Source organism: Pantherophis guttatus, chromosome 1, assembly GCF_059756535.1.
Source record: "Pantherophis guttatus breed Tessera chromosome 1, ASM5975653v1, whole genome shotgun sequence".
NCBI lineage: Eukaryota > Metazoa > Chordata > Lepidosauria > Squamata > Colubridae > Pantherophis > Pantherophis guttatus.
The window spans coordinates 29,379,561-29,395,531 of NC_142063.1; the positions used below are offsets into that span (position 1 = coordinate 29,379,561).

Here is a 15,971-nt window from a genome sequence, read left to right on the forward strand (position 1 = left end):
CCCTGTCTGTACACTATTTACACATTAGAGAATAAGGCATTTACATCTGACATATACTTTATTAAATATAAAAGAGTAAATATTGTTTTGGTTTTGAGTGATTATTACGTGTTAGGCAGAATCATCAATTAACATTCCTTCAGTAGTCATAGGTACTATTTTATTAGAATGAGATCTCCAGCAGAGATCTGCTAGAATGATCCAGCCTCCCAGATCTGACCGTTTTGTTTGCAGGTCTCTTGGCTTCCATGTTTTCATTCACTTCTTTCTTTCCTTCTTCCTTCCTTCCTTCCTTCCTTCCTTCCTTCCTTCCTTCCTTTCTTATTTATTTATTTAGAAAATTTATATAGTCACCTATTCACAGCGACTCTAGGTGGCTTATAAACAAAAACACACTATAGAAAAAAAATTAAAATTATTTTAAAAAAAATAAATAAAAACAATAACCACCTACCCACTCACCCCAACAACAACACAAAGTCAAACAAGCCATTTGATGGGCTCCCTCACACTCTGGGTTCCCCAGGCCATCTGAAGACTTGGTTTTTGTCAGTGGGCCTGAGGATTCCAGAGTGTGAGGAAGCCCATCAAATGGCTTATTTGACTGTGTGTTGCCACCAAGGGTGGTGAGTTATTGTTTTTTATTTTATTTATTTATTCATTTATTTTAATGTTCCATGCTATGTTTTTATTGTTTGTAAGCCACCTAGAGTCACTGTGGGTATAAATTTTCTAAATAAATAAATTTGCTGTTGTTAGTTGCAAAGTTGTGTCTGACCCATCGCAACCCCATGGACAACTTTTCTCCAGGCCTTCCTGTCCTCTACCATCCTCCGCAGACCATTTAAGCTCACGCCGACTGCTTCAGTGACTCCATCCAGCCATCTCATTCTCTGTCGCCCCCTTCTTCTTTTGCCCTCAATCTTTCCCAACATTAGGCTCTTCTCCAGGGAGTCCTTCCTTCTCATTAAGTGGCCAAAGTATTTCAGTTTCATCTTCAGGATCTGGCCTTCGAAAGAGCAGTCAGGGTTGATCTCCTCTAGGACTGACCGGTTTGATCACCTTACAGTCCAAGGGACTCGCAGGAGTCTTCTCCAGCACCATTGTTCAAAGGCTTCAATTCTTTGGCGCTCAGCCTTCCTTTGTCAGGGTTCCAAGTAACACTCCCAACAAAAGAAAACTACTACTGTGGGAAAATGTGACAGGCCTGAAGTTCCAATGAAAAAGATGGTTTCTAGGCCTGACATCCTTATGGTCCAACTTTCACAACCATACAGTGCAACTGGGAAAACCATACCCTTGACTATACGCAAATTTAAATGTTCTAAGCCTCCCATATCTTCTAGGCCAGCAGTCCTGATCCTACTGCCATTAGAGTTGTGTTGATGAGGTAAGTGATCAACTGTATGCCTTTGGTTCACTGGTCCTTAGGCCTTTGATTCTTACAAAGGAGAGCAAACACAGGTTGGAGACCCTTTACTCATTTCATGCCCTTACCTTGTATACGAATGAGGCAGGTGATGCATTGGGCGGCCCACTGCCGACATTGCACAGAATTGTCACAGGTGTATGGAGCTAGGAATGCGACTCGGGATCCAAATTGTTGAAAATTTTCTCCCTCCTGCCAAAGGAGGAGGAGAAAAAGAATAAGGAAATAAAAAAAAATGTTTTACAATAAAGTGGGGAAAATCAGAATATTTGAAAAATTGCCCTTCTCCCAAATAACCTACATTCATAAACAATAAGGTGTGAGATAAACTGTGATTAAAACACCAACTGCTATACCTGTCCATATCCTTCCATCCTTGAGAAGGATCTTGCTTCTACCACATCCATATGCTGCTTCATGCATTGCCTTTTATTCTTTAAACTTCTTACTGCTCTTTTTTAGTTCCATAGAATCATGCTTTCTTGTCTTCCCCTTTATTTCAGTCTACTCACTTGCAAAATATCCCATTCCCTCTACATTTATCTTGTAGCACAGTACTGCAGGCTACTTCTGCTGCCTGCCAACTGCCTGCAATTTGGTAGTTCAAATCTCACCAGGCTCAAGGTTGACTCGGCCTTTCATCCTTCTGAGGTGGGCATTGCTATTGCTATTTTTAGGTGTAGCGGTTCTGATTTTTGTGTGTGAACACTTTCAAGTAATTGTTGACTCCAGATAAGGGCTTACTTAGACAAATCCATGCAGTTTTCTTGGTAAGATTTCAGAAATGGTTTTGCCATTGCCTGCTTCCTAGGCTGAAAGGAACTGATTAGCACAAGGTCACCCAGCTGGCTTTGTGCCTGTTATGACTAGAACTCACATTCTCCTGCTTTCTAGTCCGGTGCCTTTATCCACTACACCATACTACCTCTCATATCCTGATATACTTAACTTCTTCCAAAATCTTTGGTATGTTTATGAAGTCATCAAGAGATAAGAGAATCCTTATCTTTTACCCAGTTTGTGAAATGGCCTTCTTAGAAAAGCAAATGAGATACCTGTGCTGCCAACATTTAGAAGCCACCTGAAATCATACATTTTATCAAGACTTTTTGAAATAAGTTGTGAGATTTGGTAAACTTGGCATTATTGCTTAATTTTACTTGCTTATGACTCTGTTCCTGATCTAATGGGATTGTTTTGACAAATGAAGTCATTTGTAACATTTGTTATTGCTTGAGATTGGCACATAAATTTCTTCTTTGATTTTCCATTCCCGAAATTCTCCCCTCCCTAGTCAGAGCATGACACCTGATTCCCAGGCCAAGAGAGGTTGCCTGCCCTTAGGCATGTTTGCCCATCAATCCAACTCATGTAAACAATGCCACTTTTCTTCAAGCACATAGTATAAAGTAGTACCTATGTGCATATGTATAATTTAACCAAACGTTTATTCTAAACATAGGCTTTCTCATGTTTCTCTCATCCTGGTTAATGCTCAAGCCCATTTAAGATAAATACCCAAAAACTGAAAGAATAAACCAGTATGCTCTGTCCTAGTGTTCAACAAATGTACAGTATTGGATTCCAATATAGGCTCCGGATGAATGAGGTGCTTCTTAGCCCCTCACAGATTGCCAGCAAGGAGAAGAGTAGATAACTCACAGGGAGATGAAACTTTTCCTGAAATGCAACAAGGGCATGGAAAATAGCTTGCAATGCCCGCTCTCTGCTCCATTCTGTTTCAGTGAACCAAGGGTCTATGAGCTGTTGATCAAGCAAGGAGACAGGAAGGAAGATATCAGTATCTGTCATAGTTTTTTTCCCAGTAATTTTATTAATTATTTCATTCCATTTTTAAAATCAGGTTTTCCCACATTGCTATCTAGAGAGGCAGACCTTTTGGGATGGAGGGTCATGTATAGCGAATAAAGAAAAAAAAACCCACCCTTTGCTTCTGTTAGATACCCTGAGTGAGATGAGATGTAGAAAACCTCCACCTGGAGACAATAGAATGCTTCCCCCAAGCTTTCTAATTTTTCTCCCATCTTGGCTATGGGAGCATGTGTTTTCTTGATGGGGGAGAGAATCAAGGTGTAGATGTTAGGGATATAGATCTGAGTCGATTATGGGGGATAACATAATAATAAATAATAATAATAAATCTAGTATAAATAAATCTTGGTCGCCACGATGTAAAAAAGATGTTGAGACTCTAGAAAGAGTACAGAGAAGAGCAACAAAGATGATTAGGGGACTGGAGGCTAAAACATATGAAGAACTGTTGCAGGAACTGGGTATGTCTAGTTTGATGAAGAGAAGGACTAGGGGAGACATGATAGCAGTGTTCCAATATCTCAGGGGTTGCCACAAAGAAGAGGAAGTCAAACTATTCTTCAAAGCACCTGAGGGTAGAACAAGAAGCAATGGGTGGAAACTAATCAAGGAGAGAAGCAATTTAGAACTAAGGAGAAATTTCTTGACAGTTAGAACAATTAATAAGTGGAACAACTTGCCTGCAGAAGTTGTGAATGCCCCAACACTGGAAATTTTTAAGAAGATGTTGGATAACCATTTGTCTGAAGTGGTGTAGGGTTTCCTACCTAAGCAGTGGGTTGGACTAGAAGACCTCCAAGGTCCCTTCCAACTCTGTTATTCTATTCTATTCTAGTATTTTCTATGAGGCTTAAAAAACCCTAAAAACTAATAGTGGTGGTTATGTAAGAAAGCCAGAGAGTTTTGGCATCAGATTAAGATATGGTTGAAGGAGATACTAGACCAAAACATAGATCTGAAGCCAGAATTATTCCTATTAGGAATCACAAAAGAGAAATATAGCAAAGAATTGATATATTTAATGCTGCATGTTTTAACAGCAGCAAGGTTGGTCTATGCACAATATTGGAAAAAGGAAGAACACCCACCCCCCCGGAAGAAGAAAAAGTAAAAAAAATCTTGACATGTGCAGAAATGGACAGGCTGATACTAGAACTCAAAAATAAGGATGAGACAGAATACTATAAAATTTGGAACAAAGTGTACCAATGGTTGGAAAGGAGAAAAGGAGTTGGAACAAGAAAGATTTAGGGCTTGTAAAATCGATACTTGGTAATACTTAAACAAATATGTAAACGAGGACAAGGGATATGTATATAAGAACAAAATAGTAATGTATGTTAAATAGTAATTATATTTGTTGTTATGTTAAAAATATGTATGGATATGACAAGACCAGGATGGTCACACTATGTCCAATGTTTTTAATGTTTATTTAATAAAAAACTTTAAAAAAAACAAACCCTAAAAGCATGGTATTTGGATGAAACTATTTGCATTGGTATTTTCAAGTTTTTAGAACAATTGTCTGACAGATTTATTGAAGATTGAATGAAGAAATAGTCTTTCATTATGACTGCATTTCATGAAACGTCATACTTCAGGACTAACATTTGTCTGCACATATAAAAATGTTGATCTAATTGAAAATGTGTTTATTGTGATAACGTCAGATTGCTATTTTTATACTATTTGTGTCTTGTACTTGAATGTAAGAATGGATACTAGTCATTGTGATGGCCCTAATAGATTGAGTAATGCAGGAGTAGTTTCTTACTTTTATTTCAAACATTTATACCTCGCTTTTCTGCTAGGAAGTGTTTAAATCAGATGGGGAAAAAAATTATAATGAATAAATCAGTCTTCAAGTCACCCATCATGTGGTATTCTGACAGCTAGCTTTTCATGAATGTTGTCTTGCCCAAATGATTTTATCCCTTTTATCGTACTATTATTACATGAGTTGGATTCAGTGCCCAGCTGCAATAGGATCAACCTTTTGCATACAGAATGTGATGAACTCCTAACTGGAAATCAACAAATCAGAAAATATGCAATGGCTGAGCAACTAAACTGGCTGAAATTTCCAGATTACCTAATGCCAGCAAACAGACATTACTCACCTGGAACATTTCATCCATTAGCTCAGAAGTTGGGTGTTCCTCAACTATGCTCTTCACAAGTTTCCCAAAAGCATCCATTGAATCAGTGTAGAGCGACTAAAAACACAATGCAAATAGTGAGGTCTAGGAGCCAAATTAGATATAATATTAGGAAATCCATTAGACGATCATTCTCTTCTGATTAGCTTGCCATAATCACTTGGTTTTTTTTCAGACTTGATTAATGGTTCTAGAAGAGAGGGATCTCTGCCTAGAGGAGGGATCTGGCCTTATCTTGAGGTCCCTTTTCAAAGTTTCTATATTTGTCCTGTAGGTGTTAATTATTTTCTTGCTGAGAAAATTGTTTTTTCCAGTCAGAATTATCTTCCCAAGAATTATTCTGCTGAAGAAAAGACACTGACTTTTCTCTCCAGTAGGAAGACACATCAGCCAGGCAAGGTTATGTATGAACCTGCATTGGAATCTGTTCTTTACAAACTAACACTTGTACACACACACACACACACACACACACACACACACACACACACTTATCCACTGCTCAAAAAAATAAAGGGAACACAAGCAGAAGACATCCAAGATCTGAATGAATGAAATAGTCATATTAAATACTTTGTTCGTTACATACAGTAGTTTTGTGTTCCCTTTAGTTGTTTGAGCAGTGTATAAACTACTGTACATAAAGAACAAAGTATTTAATAAGGCTATTTTATTCATTCAGATCTCGGATGTCTTCTGCTTGTGTTCCCTTTATTTTTTTGAGCAGTATATTTTTTTCAGAATTTTTGAAAAAAAAAAGTGTGATTAGTCAAATCCTGAGCAGAAAGGCAATTTGGGGGAGGGGGAATGTATGGGGATCATTGCTGCTCTCTCGGCTGGGTTGTTTTCTTGTAGATGTTTCAGTAACACAGTAGGTAATATCATCAGTGCTAGTAGGGGATGGGGTTAAGCTCACAGTAAGCAATATGGACCAATATTGACAGGGCAAGCCACTAGTATATCAAATGAAAACAAATCCCATTCCCTACTAGCAGGGAATGATTTACCTAGTTTGATACTGAAACATTTACAAGAAAAACCACCAAGATCAGAGAGCACCAAGGACCCTGCAGTTCAATCCTAAACTACAAATATTCTATCGCTAAAATAATCTATATTCAGTGTTTGGATTCAAATAATTTAACAACTGGTTTTCAGCCCTAATGACCGGCTGGGTGGGTGTGGCCATGGTGGGCGGGGCCAGGGTGTGTGACAGGCAACACTCAGCCTCCTGCAACCCCTGGGAGCAAAAATGGGCCACGGGAGGGGGGCATGTCACTCCCATGCCCTGCTTTGCACCTAGTAGGCCTCCCTGCAGCCTCCTGGAAGCAAAAACGGGCTGCGGAGGGACCACGCCGTACCTCCCTGTGCCCCATTTTGGGACTAGTAGGCCTCCCTGCTCTTACCTGGGAGCCAAAATGGGGCACGTGGGGACTCCTGGAAGGGGCGGGGAGTGGAGGGGCTAGCCAGCAATTTAACAACCAGTTCACCTGAACTGGCCCGAACCGGCTGAATCCTACCACTGTATTTGTTTTTCCACTTTGATGCCATACCCAGATATGTTAGTCATCTCTAATAACTTAGCCAGATGCTTAGGAATGATACAAGTTACAAATGCATGGGGAAGGCATGACTGGACTGGATATGACATTGATATCTTTTATAGTAAGAATTCAACCTCAAAGCAGAGGGTTTAATTAAACCAGCATCCTATATCAGGCAGTGGCGAGCTGGAGATTTTTTTTTTCCTACAAAACCCATTAGCAGACTAGAAAAAGAAAAGTTTGTAGAGAAAAAACTCTAATTACCTGAATATATAAAGCATCCCTTTCTGTCTCTCCTTTTTCTTTCAGCTGCTCCAGGGGACGGAGGGGAAACAAACTTTTGATGCTTTGATCAAGGAGATTGCGAATGTCCTCCATGTTCAAGGATGGCTTCAATTTGCTACCCATAGAAAGATGGGCTGAGAGGTCATATATTAAAGCTGAAGACTAAAAATCAGCCCTTAATAGAATGGTAACTTGAACTGTCATCTGAACAATGAATAAGACAAAACTTGGGAATTTGCAGGGCACAACAGGCAGGAATTCCATGTCCTTTCTTTTAGTTTTCCCCCCCTATGCTCTGATATGTATTGATTTGTTGAGTTAATAAAAATATTTTCTTGAAAGACGGGAGAACTATATTACCCACCTTACATGATCCAAGAGAAAATAAAGGTTAGTGATAGAACTTGGGAGGGCATTGTATGAAAATAAATGAGAATTTTAGAGATTTTCTGCACACTGGAAAGGGAGCAGCTTTTCAGAGATAATTGTAGATTTGCAAAAAGTGATTTGTGTCTGTTTTTCACATTTATGACTGTTGAAGCATCCTCATTATTGTGATCAAAATTCAGGTGCTTGGCAACTGATTTATATGTCAGGGTTCCGACGGATGCTCTAATTAAATCATGAGCCTCGAGCTTCAAAAGAAATCCAGTTATTTACTAGGAGCATGTTGGCATGATGCACCTAATAAATAACTGGGGGCCTGGTGGCTCAGCAGACTGATAGCATTGTGATTAACACCAGCTGCCTGCAATTACTGTAAGTTCGAATCTCACCAGGCTCAAGGTTGACTCACCCTTCCATCCTTTCTAAGGTAGGTAAATTGAGGACCCAGTTTGTGGGGGCAATAAGCTGACTTTGTATAAATATACAAAAAGTATGAAGGCTATTGCTTAACGCACTGTAAGCCGCCCTGAGTCTCCGGAGAAGGGCGGCATATAAATAAAATTAAAAAAAATATATATTCCCAAGTGAAGATAGCTCTGACTCCATGTAATTTACGCCCCCAGTCATGACCCTGTTTCCCCTCTCCCCCTAGGGTATGTCATCAATCACATTCACCAATGGAGCAATTTTGCGGGTTGTAGAGATCACTCCCCTCTGGCCACTGTGGGTAACCCTGGGAGACAGCCTTGAGAAAGATATGTCTGGAATGTGCTCCCATCTTTGGCTGCAATGCTGCTTCGTCGGTTTCTCACCCCCCTTGCCTATGGCAATTTGAGAGCAGGCCAGGGATTCTTTGCGAGTTGACATCATATTTATGATGGTTGCATTGTCCCTGGTCATGTAATCACTTTTCTGACAAGTAAAGTCAATGGGGAAGCCAGATTCACTTAACAACCATGTTACTGACTGAACAACTGCAGTGATTCAATTAACAATTGTGGTGAGAAAGGTCATAAAACTGGATAAAAGTCACTTAACAAATGTCTCACTTAGCAACAGAAATTTTGGACTCAATTGTAGCTGTAAGTCAAGGACAACCTGTATTGTGGATGGTGAGAGATTAGTCAAGGTTTTGTCTGATTTTGATCTACTATTATCCCTTTGATGTTTCTATGGACTCCCTGTCACAAAACATTTCATTAATCAAACATTAGACGATCCTTCCTCAGATGAGTTGTAACCATAACTCCTGAATTTCCACCCATTTGTCAGCTGGGAATTCTAAGAATTGCAATCCCAATGTGTTTAGGGGAAACCCAATTTTAGGCAAGGCTGATCTATGATTTTTGGTATAAAATCTCATAAATTACAAACGTGGAACCTGGCATGAAATAAAATATTTACTATATAACCATATAGACCTTCCAAAGACTAGAAATATCTACCTCAAGAATGCCATGGCAATGATGGCTTTGGGACGAAGAGGCGTTGCCAAAGAATCCAGTGGTTCTTCTCTAATGAAATCCTGAGCATACAAGAGCATACATAAGACAAAAAGAATGAAAAGTACACCATGGGCAAAGGGATTTGCAAAAAAAAAAAACCCTATGAATTATGGCAGCATTCCTACAGTTGAATGGCCTTTGGAACATTCTGGGAACTGAAGTCCCCATATCTGAGACTGCCAGAAGTTATACTCCATAAAGCCAGCCAATGGGTGACTTTGAATACTATAATCATCTAGGCAAGGATGAAGACGATATATGTGATTTTTCGGAGCAACTAGTTTCTTAGACGAGAGCTTAACTGCGTTTGTCTAAATATATCATAAAGACAAATTCTGGAGCAAGAGCACAATTCTGCCAGTTTGAATAAAATCTGGTTCTGCTCATTTATGGTTAATGCCCTATGATTTTAAAAAGAAAATCCTTTTATAATCTTTGCAGTAGGGTTTTTTTAAAAAAAAAAAATAGTAAGGCAATGGAAGAACAGATACAAATAAATATTTTGTAGATTTACTTAAAGCTTGCAGAAGGAGTAAAAGCAAAGAAGCAGTATTATTCATTGCAAATCAAGTCTAGAATTGGCTTGCAAAGCTGGGAAGAAATTGGTATCATGACCTATTTGACAAATTTGCCATGGGTTTGAGTTTGTATTAGGCATGTCTTCATAGATCTGATTAAGGGTCTACACATCAAAAAGGATCAAATGCTGAAAGCATATAAAGTGGGTAGGACCCTCCCTCTTCCTCCTCCTCCTCCCCTCCTCCTCCTCCTTTTCCCCTCAGTAATGGTCTACTGAAGTTTAAAGCAGAACATCAGTGCTGCCACAATTATAGGAAAGAAGTCAGTTTGAAGGGATGTGGATTCCCATAATGTGATTTAGAGAAGCATTTAAAGGACAGCTTTGTAGATGTATAGCAGTGGTGGGTTTCAAAATATTTTACTACCGGTTCTGTGGGTGTAGCTTGATGGGTGTGGCATGGCTTGGTGGGCGTGGCAGGGGAAGGATACTGTAAAATCTCCATTCCCACCCCACTCCAGGGGAAGGTTACTGCAAAATCCCCATTTCCTCCCAATCAGCTGGGACTTGGGAGGCAGAGAATAGATGAGGATGGGGCCAGTCAGAATTTTTACTACTGGTTCTCCGAACTACTCAAAATTTCCACTACCGGTTCTCCAGAACTGGTCAGAACCTGCTGAATCCCACCTCTGATGTATAGCCTTAAAAATGGCATTTACTGAAACTAATGTTTTTTTTTTTTTTAAAAGGGGGGTGGTCTAGGAAGGACATCTACATCTCTCTAGCATTAACTTTACTCACCAACAAAATACCAAGAAGTTCTTTCTTGCAACTTAAGGTGAAATTCTGAAAGCTCCGAGTCTCATGGATAGCTTGGCAGATATCAGTTGTGCTCTGAACAAGGGCTAGTTTGAGATTCATGTCCTACATTAGCAGAAGAGCCAGCAGGATAGTTTGTTTAGAGTTTTAGACTAGGAACTGAGGTTCAAATCCTCACTCGTAAAGTTGTATAGGTGGCTGTGAACCAGCCTCATAAAAACCCAAACAGATTCATTGTGAAGATAACAGTAAGGTGAACTGTCTGATTTCTGTCCTCCTCAGAAGAAAGACGACTGTAAATTTAGTCAATAAGGTTCATCAAGAAACTAGATATTACATGGAAACAGAGCAATCACTAATCACTAATCACTCATTTACTGATTAGCAATACTGAACCAATACTACAATCAGACACAAGAGGTCTTTCAAACTTCTTCAATAAATTTATGGGCAAAGAAATTAAACGATTTGTCTGAATTTCTGCCAAGAAAGGGGAACGTTCCGTTTATAGTGACAGCAATACACATATTGGAACACACAAACACAGTCACGCACACACACACACCAAGTCAAAGCAGATAAGCAGAGTTCTTATCAGGCTCCAAAACCCAAGAAAGACAGTGGTGATTCTACCAAGTAGTTTTCTTTATTATTCCACATAGGCAGAAACTTGCCAACTGACGCACCCTACAGTCTGCAAGTATATCCTCTGGGAACTATTAGGGAGGGGCTGTCTTCACCCTCATTTTCTCAAACTACTTAAACTGACCTGCCTCTTACTCCTCTGGAATGCACCCCCTCCCTCCTGGGAATCCAATCCATCACGTTCTATCACTGTTCTCCTCTGATGTCTTTCCTCTGAATTGAATTACTGTAATATATGGGGGGCATATATGGGGGGCAGGGACACGGTGGCTCAGTGGTTAAGATGCTGAGCTTGTCGATCGAAAGGTCGGCAGTTCAGTGGTTCGAATCCCTAGTGCCGCATAACGAGGTGAGCTCCCGTTACTTGTCCAAGCTTCTGCCAACCTAGCAGTTCGAAAGCACGTAAAAAATGCAAGTAGAAAAATAGGGACCACCTTTGGTGGGAAGGTAACAGCGTTCTGTGCACCTTTGGCATTTAGTCATGCTGGCCACATGACCACAGAGACATCTTTGGACAGCGCTGGCTCTTCGGCTTTGGAACGGAGATGAGCACCGCCCCCTAGAGTCGGGAACAGCTAGCACATATGTGCAAGGGGAACCTTTATCTTTACCTTTTAATATATGGAAAGCCAGGCACTTCAGGACCTCTAAAGAGATGGTTGCACAATGAAAGGAAGAACATTCATACACAGCTCCTTTGTAATAAAGAGGGAAGTGCTAAGAGGACATTCATACATAGCCAATAGTCACCTCATCATTAAATGAAAACTGCATTCTACACAGGATAATTTTTTTCAGGAATTAAATTTTCTTCCATAGGATTGAGCGAGGATTGGTTGAAAAAAATGACATGATAATTTCTTTGTCTGATACCAAAGAGGGCATATGGAATGGTTTTGAAAGGAAGAAGAGCTGCAACCAAATGCTCAGATAATGGAACTTGTTCCAAGAATCTAGTTAGAAAAAAATCTCAGATAGGCCCCTTCCTAAATCACAAAAAGGCAACATGAGGAGGAAGGAAGCACATTCCGATTTTTGCCACTAGGAATTGGGCAGCATTTAAATATATAATTTACAATAATGGTACTTCCAACATACGTGCGTTGGTTTCTTAGTCTGGTCTATATTTTGGGCTGACAGGCACTAATACCCTTCCCATCCCCCCTTTTTCTTGAAGAGAATAAGGACATAACAGACTGTGATCTGTTTGTGGTCAGCAAAGGTCAGATCTTTTATGACTTACCTTGTTTTCAATACTGAGGCCCAGCACCTGAAAGTGAAACAAGAATCCAAGGAGAATGAGATAACTTGCCCAATAACAACTTAAATGATACAAGTAATGCACTGTAAAAAGAAAGTGGCCTCCATAATTTCCCTGCTCCCCCCCCCCCCGCCCCATCTTGCTATAGTTAATAATATGCAGGTGAGGTTCTACTGCTATGCAATTTGTTTATGATTCTTGAATTCTGTCAAGTTGTAGTGCCATTCCTTGACTGTAAGTAGTGGTGGCCTTGAAGAGCAACAGACCATTAAACAATGTATTTGTTTTGCATGCTGCTGCACTTACCAAAGATCAGCAGAGATTTGATTATGTAAGTAGATGAGTCTTGATCATCCCACCACCATCACCTCCACCCCAAAGCCAAGAAGATTGTGATATTTCTAGCTCCGTCTCGAAGATAGTTCATGTCAAGCATTTGCAGCGGTATAGGGATATAGGAAGTTGACTGACACCTGAGTCGAACCACCCCAGGATGCTCTACTCTATTTTTTTTCTTGCCAAATTGTTCTTTTTATTAGTTTATAATATAAAATACAAAAATAGGAAAACAAATAATAGGAAAAATAGGGGAGGAAAAAGGGAAAGGAATAGTATAGAAAAGAAGGGGAAAAGAAGGAAAAGGGCATTGATTTCTGATTCCCTTTGGTGCAGTAGAATCAACTAGTAACATCAAACCCAGTGGTGGGATTCAGCCGGTTTGAGCCAGTTCAGGCAAACTGGTAGTTAAATTGCTGGGCCCGTCCCTCTCTGCCCCTTCCAGGAGTCCCTACATGCCCCGTTTTGGCTCCCAGGTAAGTGTAGGGAGGCCTACTAGGCCCAAAATGGGGCATGGGGGGTGCAGCGTGGCCCCCCCACAGCCCATTTTTGCTCCCAGGGGGCTGCAGGAAGCCAAGTGCTTCCTGTCATACCCCCTGGCCACACCCACCCAGCCGGTCATTAGGGCAGAGAACCAGTTGTTAAATAATTTGAATCCCATCACTGATCAAATCTCAACTTTTAACTTTTACATAATAGCATAAACTAGCCATTTCTACATCAACAAATCTATCTTAACGGTAAAACTCTACTCTACTCTGCTCTACTCTAGATGAATTGTCCAGGTTTAGCCACTCACCCACAAGCCCTCCCTTTTAGCCAAGAATAAATACCACAAAGTTTACTGGAAAGAAAAGGAGGTTGCAAAAAAGACATAAAATGTCTGTTTCTCAACTGTAGAGTTAAAGGTCTTGAACTTGCCTGACAGCTACTCCGGTAATGGTAGAGGACTTTTTTCATTATGCTCTCCTCAACCCTTGAGAGCAAGAGCTCTTTTGGTGCTCGCAGCGCCACTTTGCCATAGGTAAGCATCAAAGTTTGATGGGTGTAGCTTCGTCTACCTCGGTAGTAGTCCTGATCAACATAAAAAATTAAGAGGCAGAGTGGGTTTTTCTCCAGCTTGGTTGCTTCCTTACCTCACATTTTAATTTTAATCTATAGACTGATCGTCTTCCCCCCACCACCTTCTTTTTTTTTTTGCATAGATTTCAGCCAACTATTGCCCATACCCCTTTAGTATTTTCTTTGTTGGACTTCTTCTGGTTTTCTGTAGAAAATATGTAGATTTTTTCTATATAAAATTATTGTCTAAGAGCCATGGTGGCACAGTGGTTAGAATGCAGTACTGCAGGCTACTTCTGCTGACTGCCAGCTGACTGCAATTTAGCAGTTCTCACCAGGTTCAAGGTTGACTCAACTTTCCATCCTTGAGGACCCAAATTGTTGGGGGCAACATGCTGACTCTGTAAACTGCTTAGAGAGGGCTGTAATGCACTGTGAAGCAGTTTAAAAATCTAAGTGCTATTGCTATTGTGGCCCCAGGCAATTATCAATGTGAATTGGCAAAACACTATTTTAGCTTACAGAGTTACTGTACAACTATATTTCATTTTAATTTGTAATTTTCTCCTTGTACTTCAACCCTTTTTTAAAAACTGCTGTTTCATCTCGGACAGACTCTTAATTGCTTCTAATAATCAATTTTTTTACATTAATATGTTAGTCGCAATCATGAAGGTGAATATCTAGGCAATGCTTTGACTTAGTTCTAAGAATGGTCTTCAGAGTATGTAAGAGTGCAAATGCAGTAACACTTGGTGACTTTTTAAAAACAGCTATGTCTGTTTCAGGCTCTTGCAAAGCATTGCACAGCCCTACTAAGTTCTTCTTTCTAACAAAATCTCTAATTGACAAGTTTTGTTTCCTGTTCTTGATGAACTTCAGGCTCCTTGGCTGGACTTGCACATAAACCATGATGCAGTTTATTTAGCATTGGCTGAACATACTGGGTGAACCTAGAACCTTGAACATGTGAAAAGCCAACCATTTATAGTTTATTCAGTAAACCATGGTAAAACAATCATGGCTTAATATAAAGTAAGACTCCAATGAATGAATTCTAGTGATAAAAGTAGTACACATCATTGAAAATAATTTGTGAATCATCACTTTCCCTCCAGGGGGCTTAAATTCTGATGGAAGTAAAAAAGGGTTTGGCTGAAAGAAAAATGTTGTTTATATATTGTAAAGAGGAAGTAGAACAGTACAGATTAAACATCTGTGTGATGTACTATTGAATAGGCATGTATTAGAGCTAAACTACCAGCTCATTTACCTTATAGCGATTGATAATCATAGACATCTTGATTGTCAAGTGTACCCCAGCTCCAAATTCATGAAGTATGGCCAATGTTAGATCCAAATGACCCATGGCAGAAAAGGACAGAATCTGGATGACTTTCTGCAAAGGGAGAAAAAAACCATATTGTCCTGAATGATGAGTTCTGCAGCTTTCCTGGAAAGTTCATATGTTGGGAGTGTACTTGATAAGAATTCTTGAAAGTTCTAGTTTCAATGCTTGAAATTGAGATTGGAGAAGGAGTTAGAGAAGTCTGCTTTAAATGGAACATGTAGTCCACTCGCTGAGAAAGTGATTCTTTCAACCAAAGATCCGAATGTTCACATGACTCCATTGGAAACCTCAGAATTTTTGAAAAGGCTTATGCTTGTTGTGCCTTGCAAAAACCAAAACAGAATCTATCTCCTCCAAGAAGCTGTTCGTTTATAAGTAATCCAAAATCTTATTGTAAAATTTTCAGTGTTTCAATTTTATCTGACTCATAGTCCATTTATAACTTTCCAAAAACTAAATCTTATTTAGATTTTTTAAAATTTTAGATTCTTTAAATTCTTAAGCTTATGATTAGAATTTTTTTTCCATTCAGGATTGAAGGCAGACCTACCCAGCACTTTCAAACTTGTCATTTTTAAGATCTAAATGCTCTGAAGTAGTTACTGAGCAATTTCTGAAGGGGATTATTGCTTAACGCATTGTAAACTGCCCTGAGTCTCCGGAGAAGGGCGGCATATAAATTAAAGCAAAAAAAAAAAAAAAGAGTCAACAGCCATCTGGAGTACATGTGGGCAATCTCCCATACTCTCCTTATCCAGAGAGATTCCAAAGAATTGGTCTATTCACTGGTTCCTTGGTCATTATTGTGGTTGTCAACTCTGCTTTCATAGAGCCA

General features: G+C 39.7%; 1 protein-coding gene across 1 annotated transcript in view; it reads right to left on the minus strand.

Moving 5' to 3' along the window:
• Window positions 1-15,971, minus strand: part of LOC117675077 (maestro heat-like repeat-containing protein family member 2B) — a 72,632-nt gene that overhangs the window by 23,149 nt on the left and 33,512 nt on the right. Inside the window, exons 20-28 of the mRNA XM_034433398.3 lie at window positions 15,059-15,184; window positions 13,645-13,797; window positions 12,370-12,396; window positions 10,464-10,586; window positions 9,086-9,165; window positions 7,233-7,368; window positions 5,386-5,481; window positions 3,092-3,193; window positions 1,498-1,621 (exon numbers count right to left, since the gene is read on the minus strand). Coding sequence (XP_034289289.2) covers window positions 1,498-1,621; window positions 3,092-3,193; window positions 5,386-5,481; window positions 7,233-7,368; window positions 9,086-9,165; window positions 10,464-10,586; window positions 12,370-12,396; window positions 13,645-13,797; window positions 15,059-15,184 — 967 coding nt within the window. The remainder of the gene's footprint in view (window positions 1-1,497; window positions 1,622-3,091; window positions 3,194-5,385; window positions 5,482-7,232; window positions 7,369-9,085; window positions 9,166-10,463; window positions 10,587-12,369; window positions 12,397-13,644; window positions 13,798-15,058; window positions 15,185-15,971) is intronic.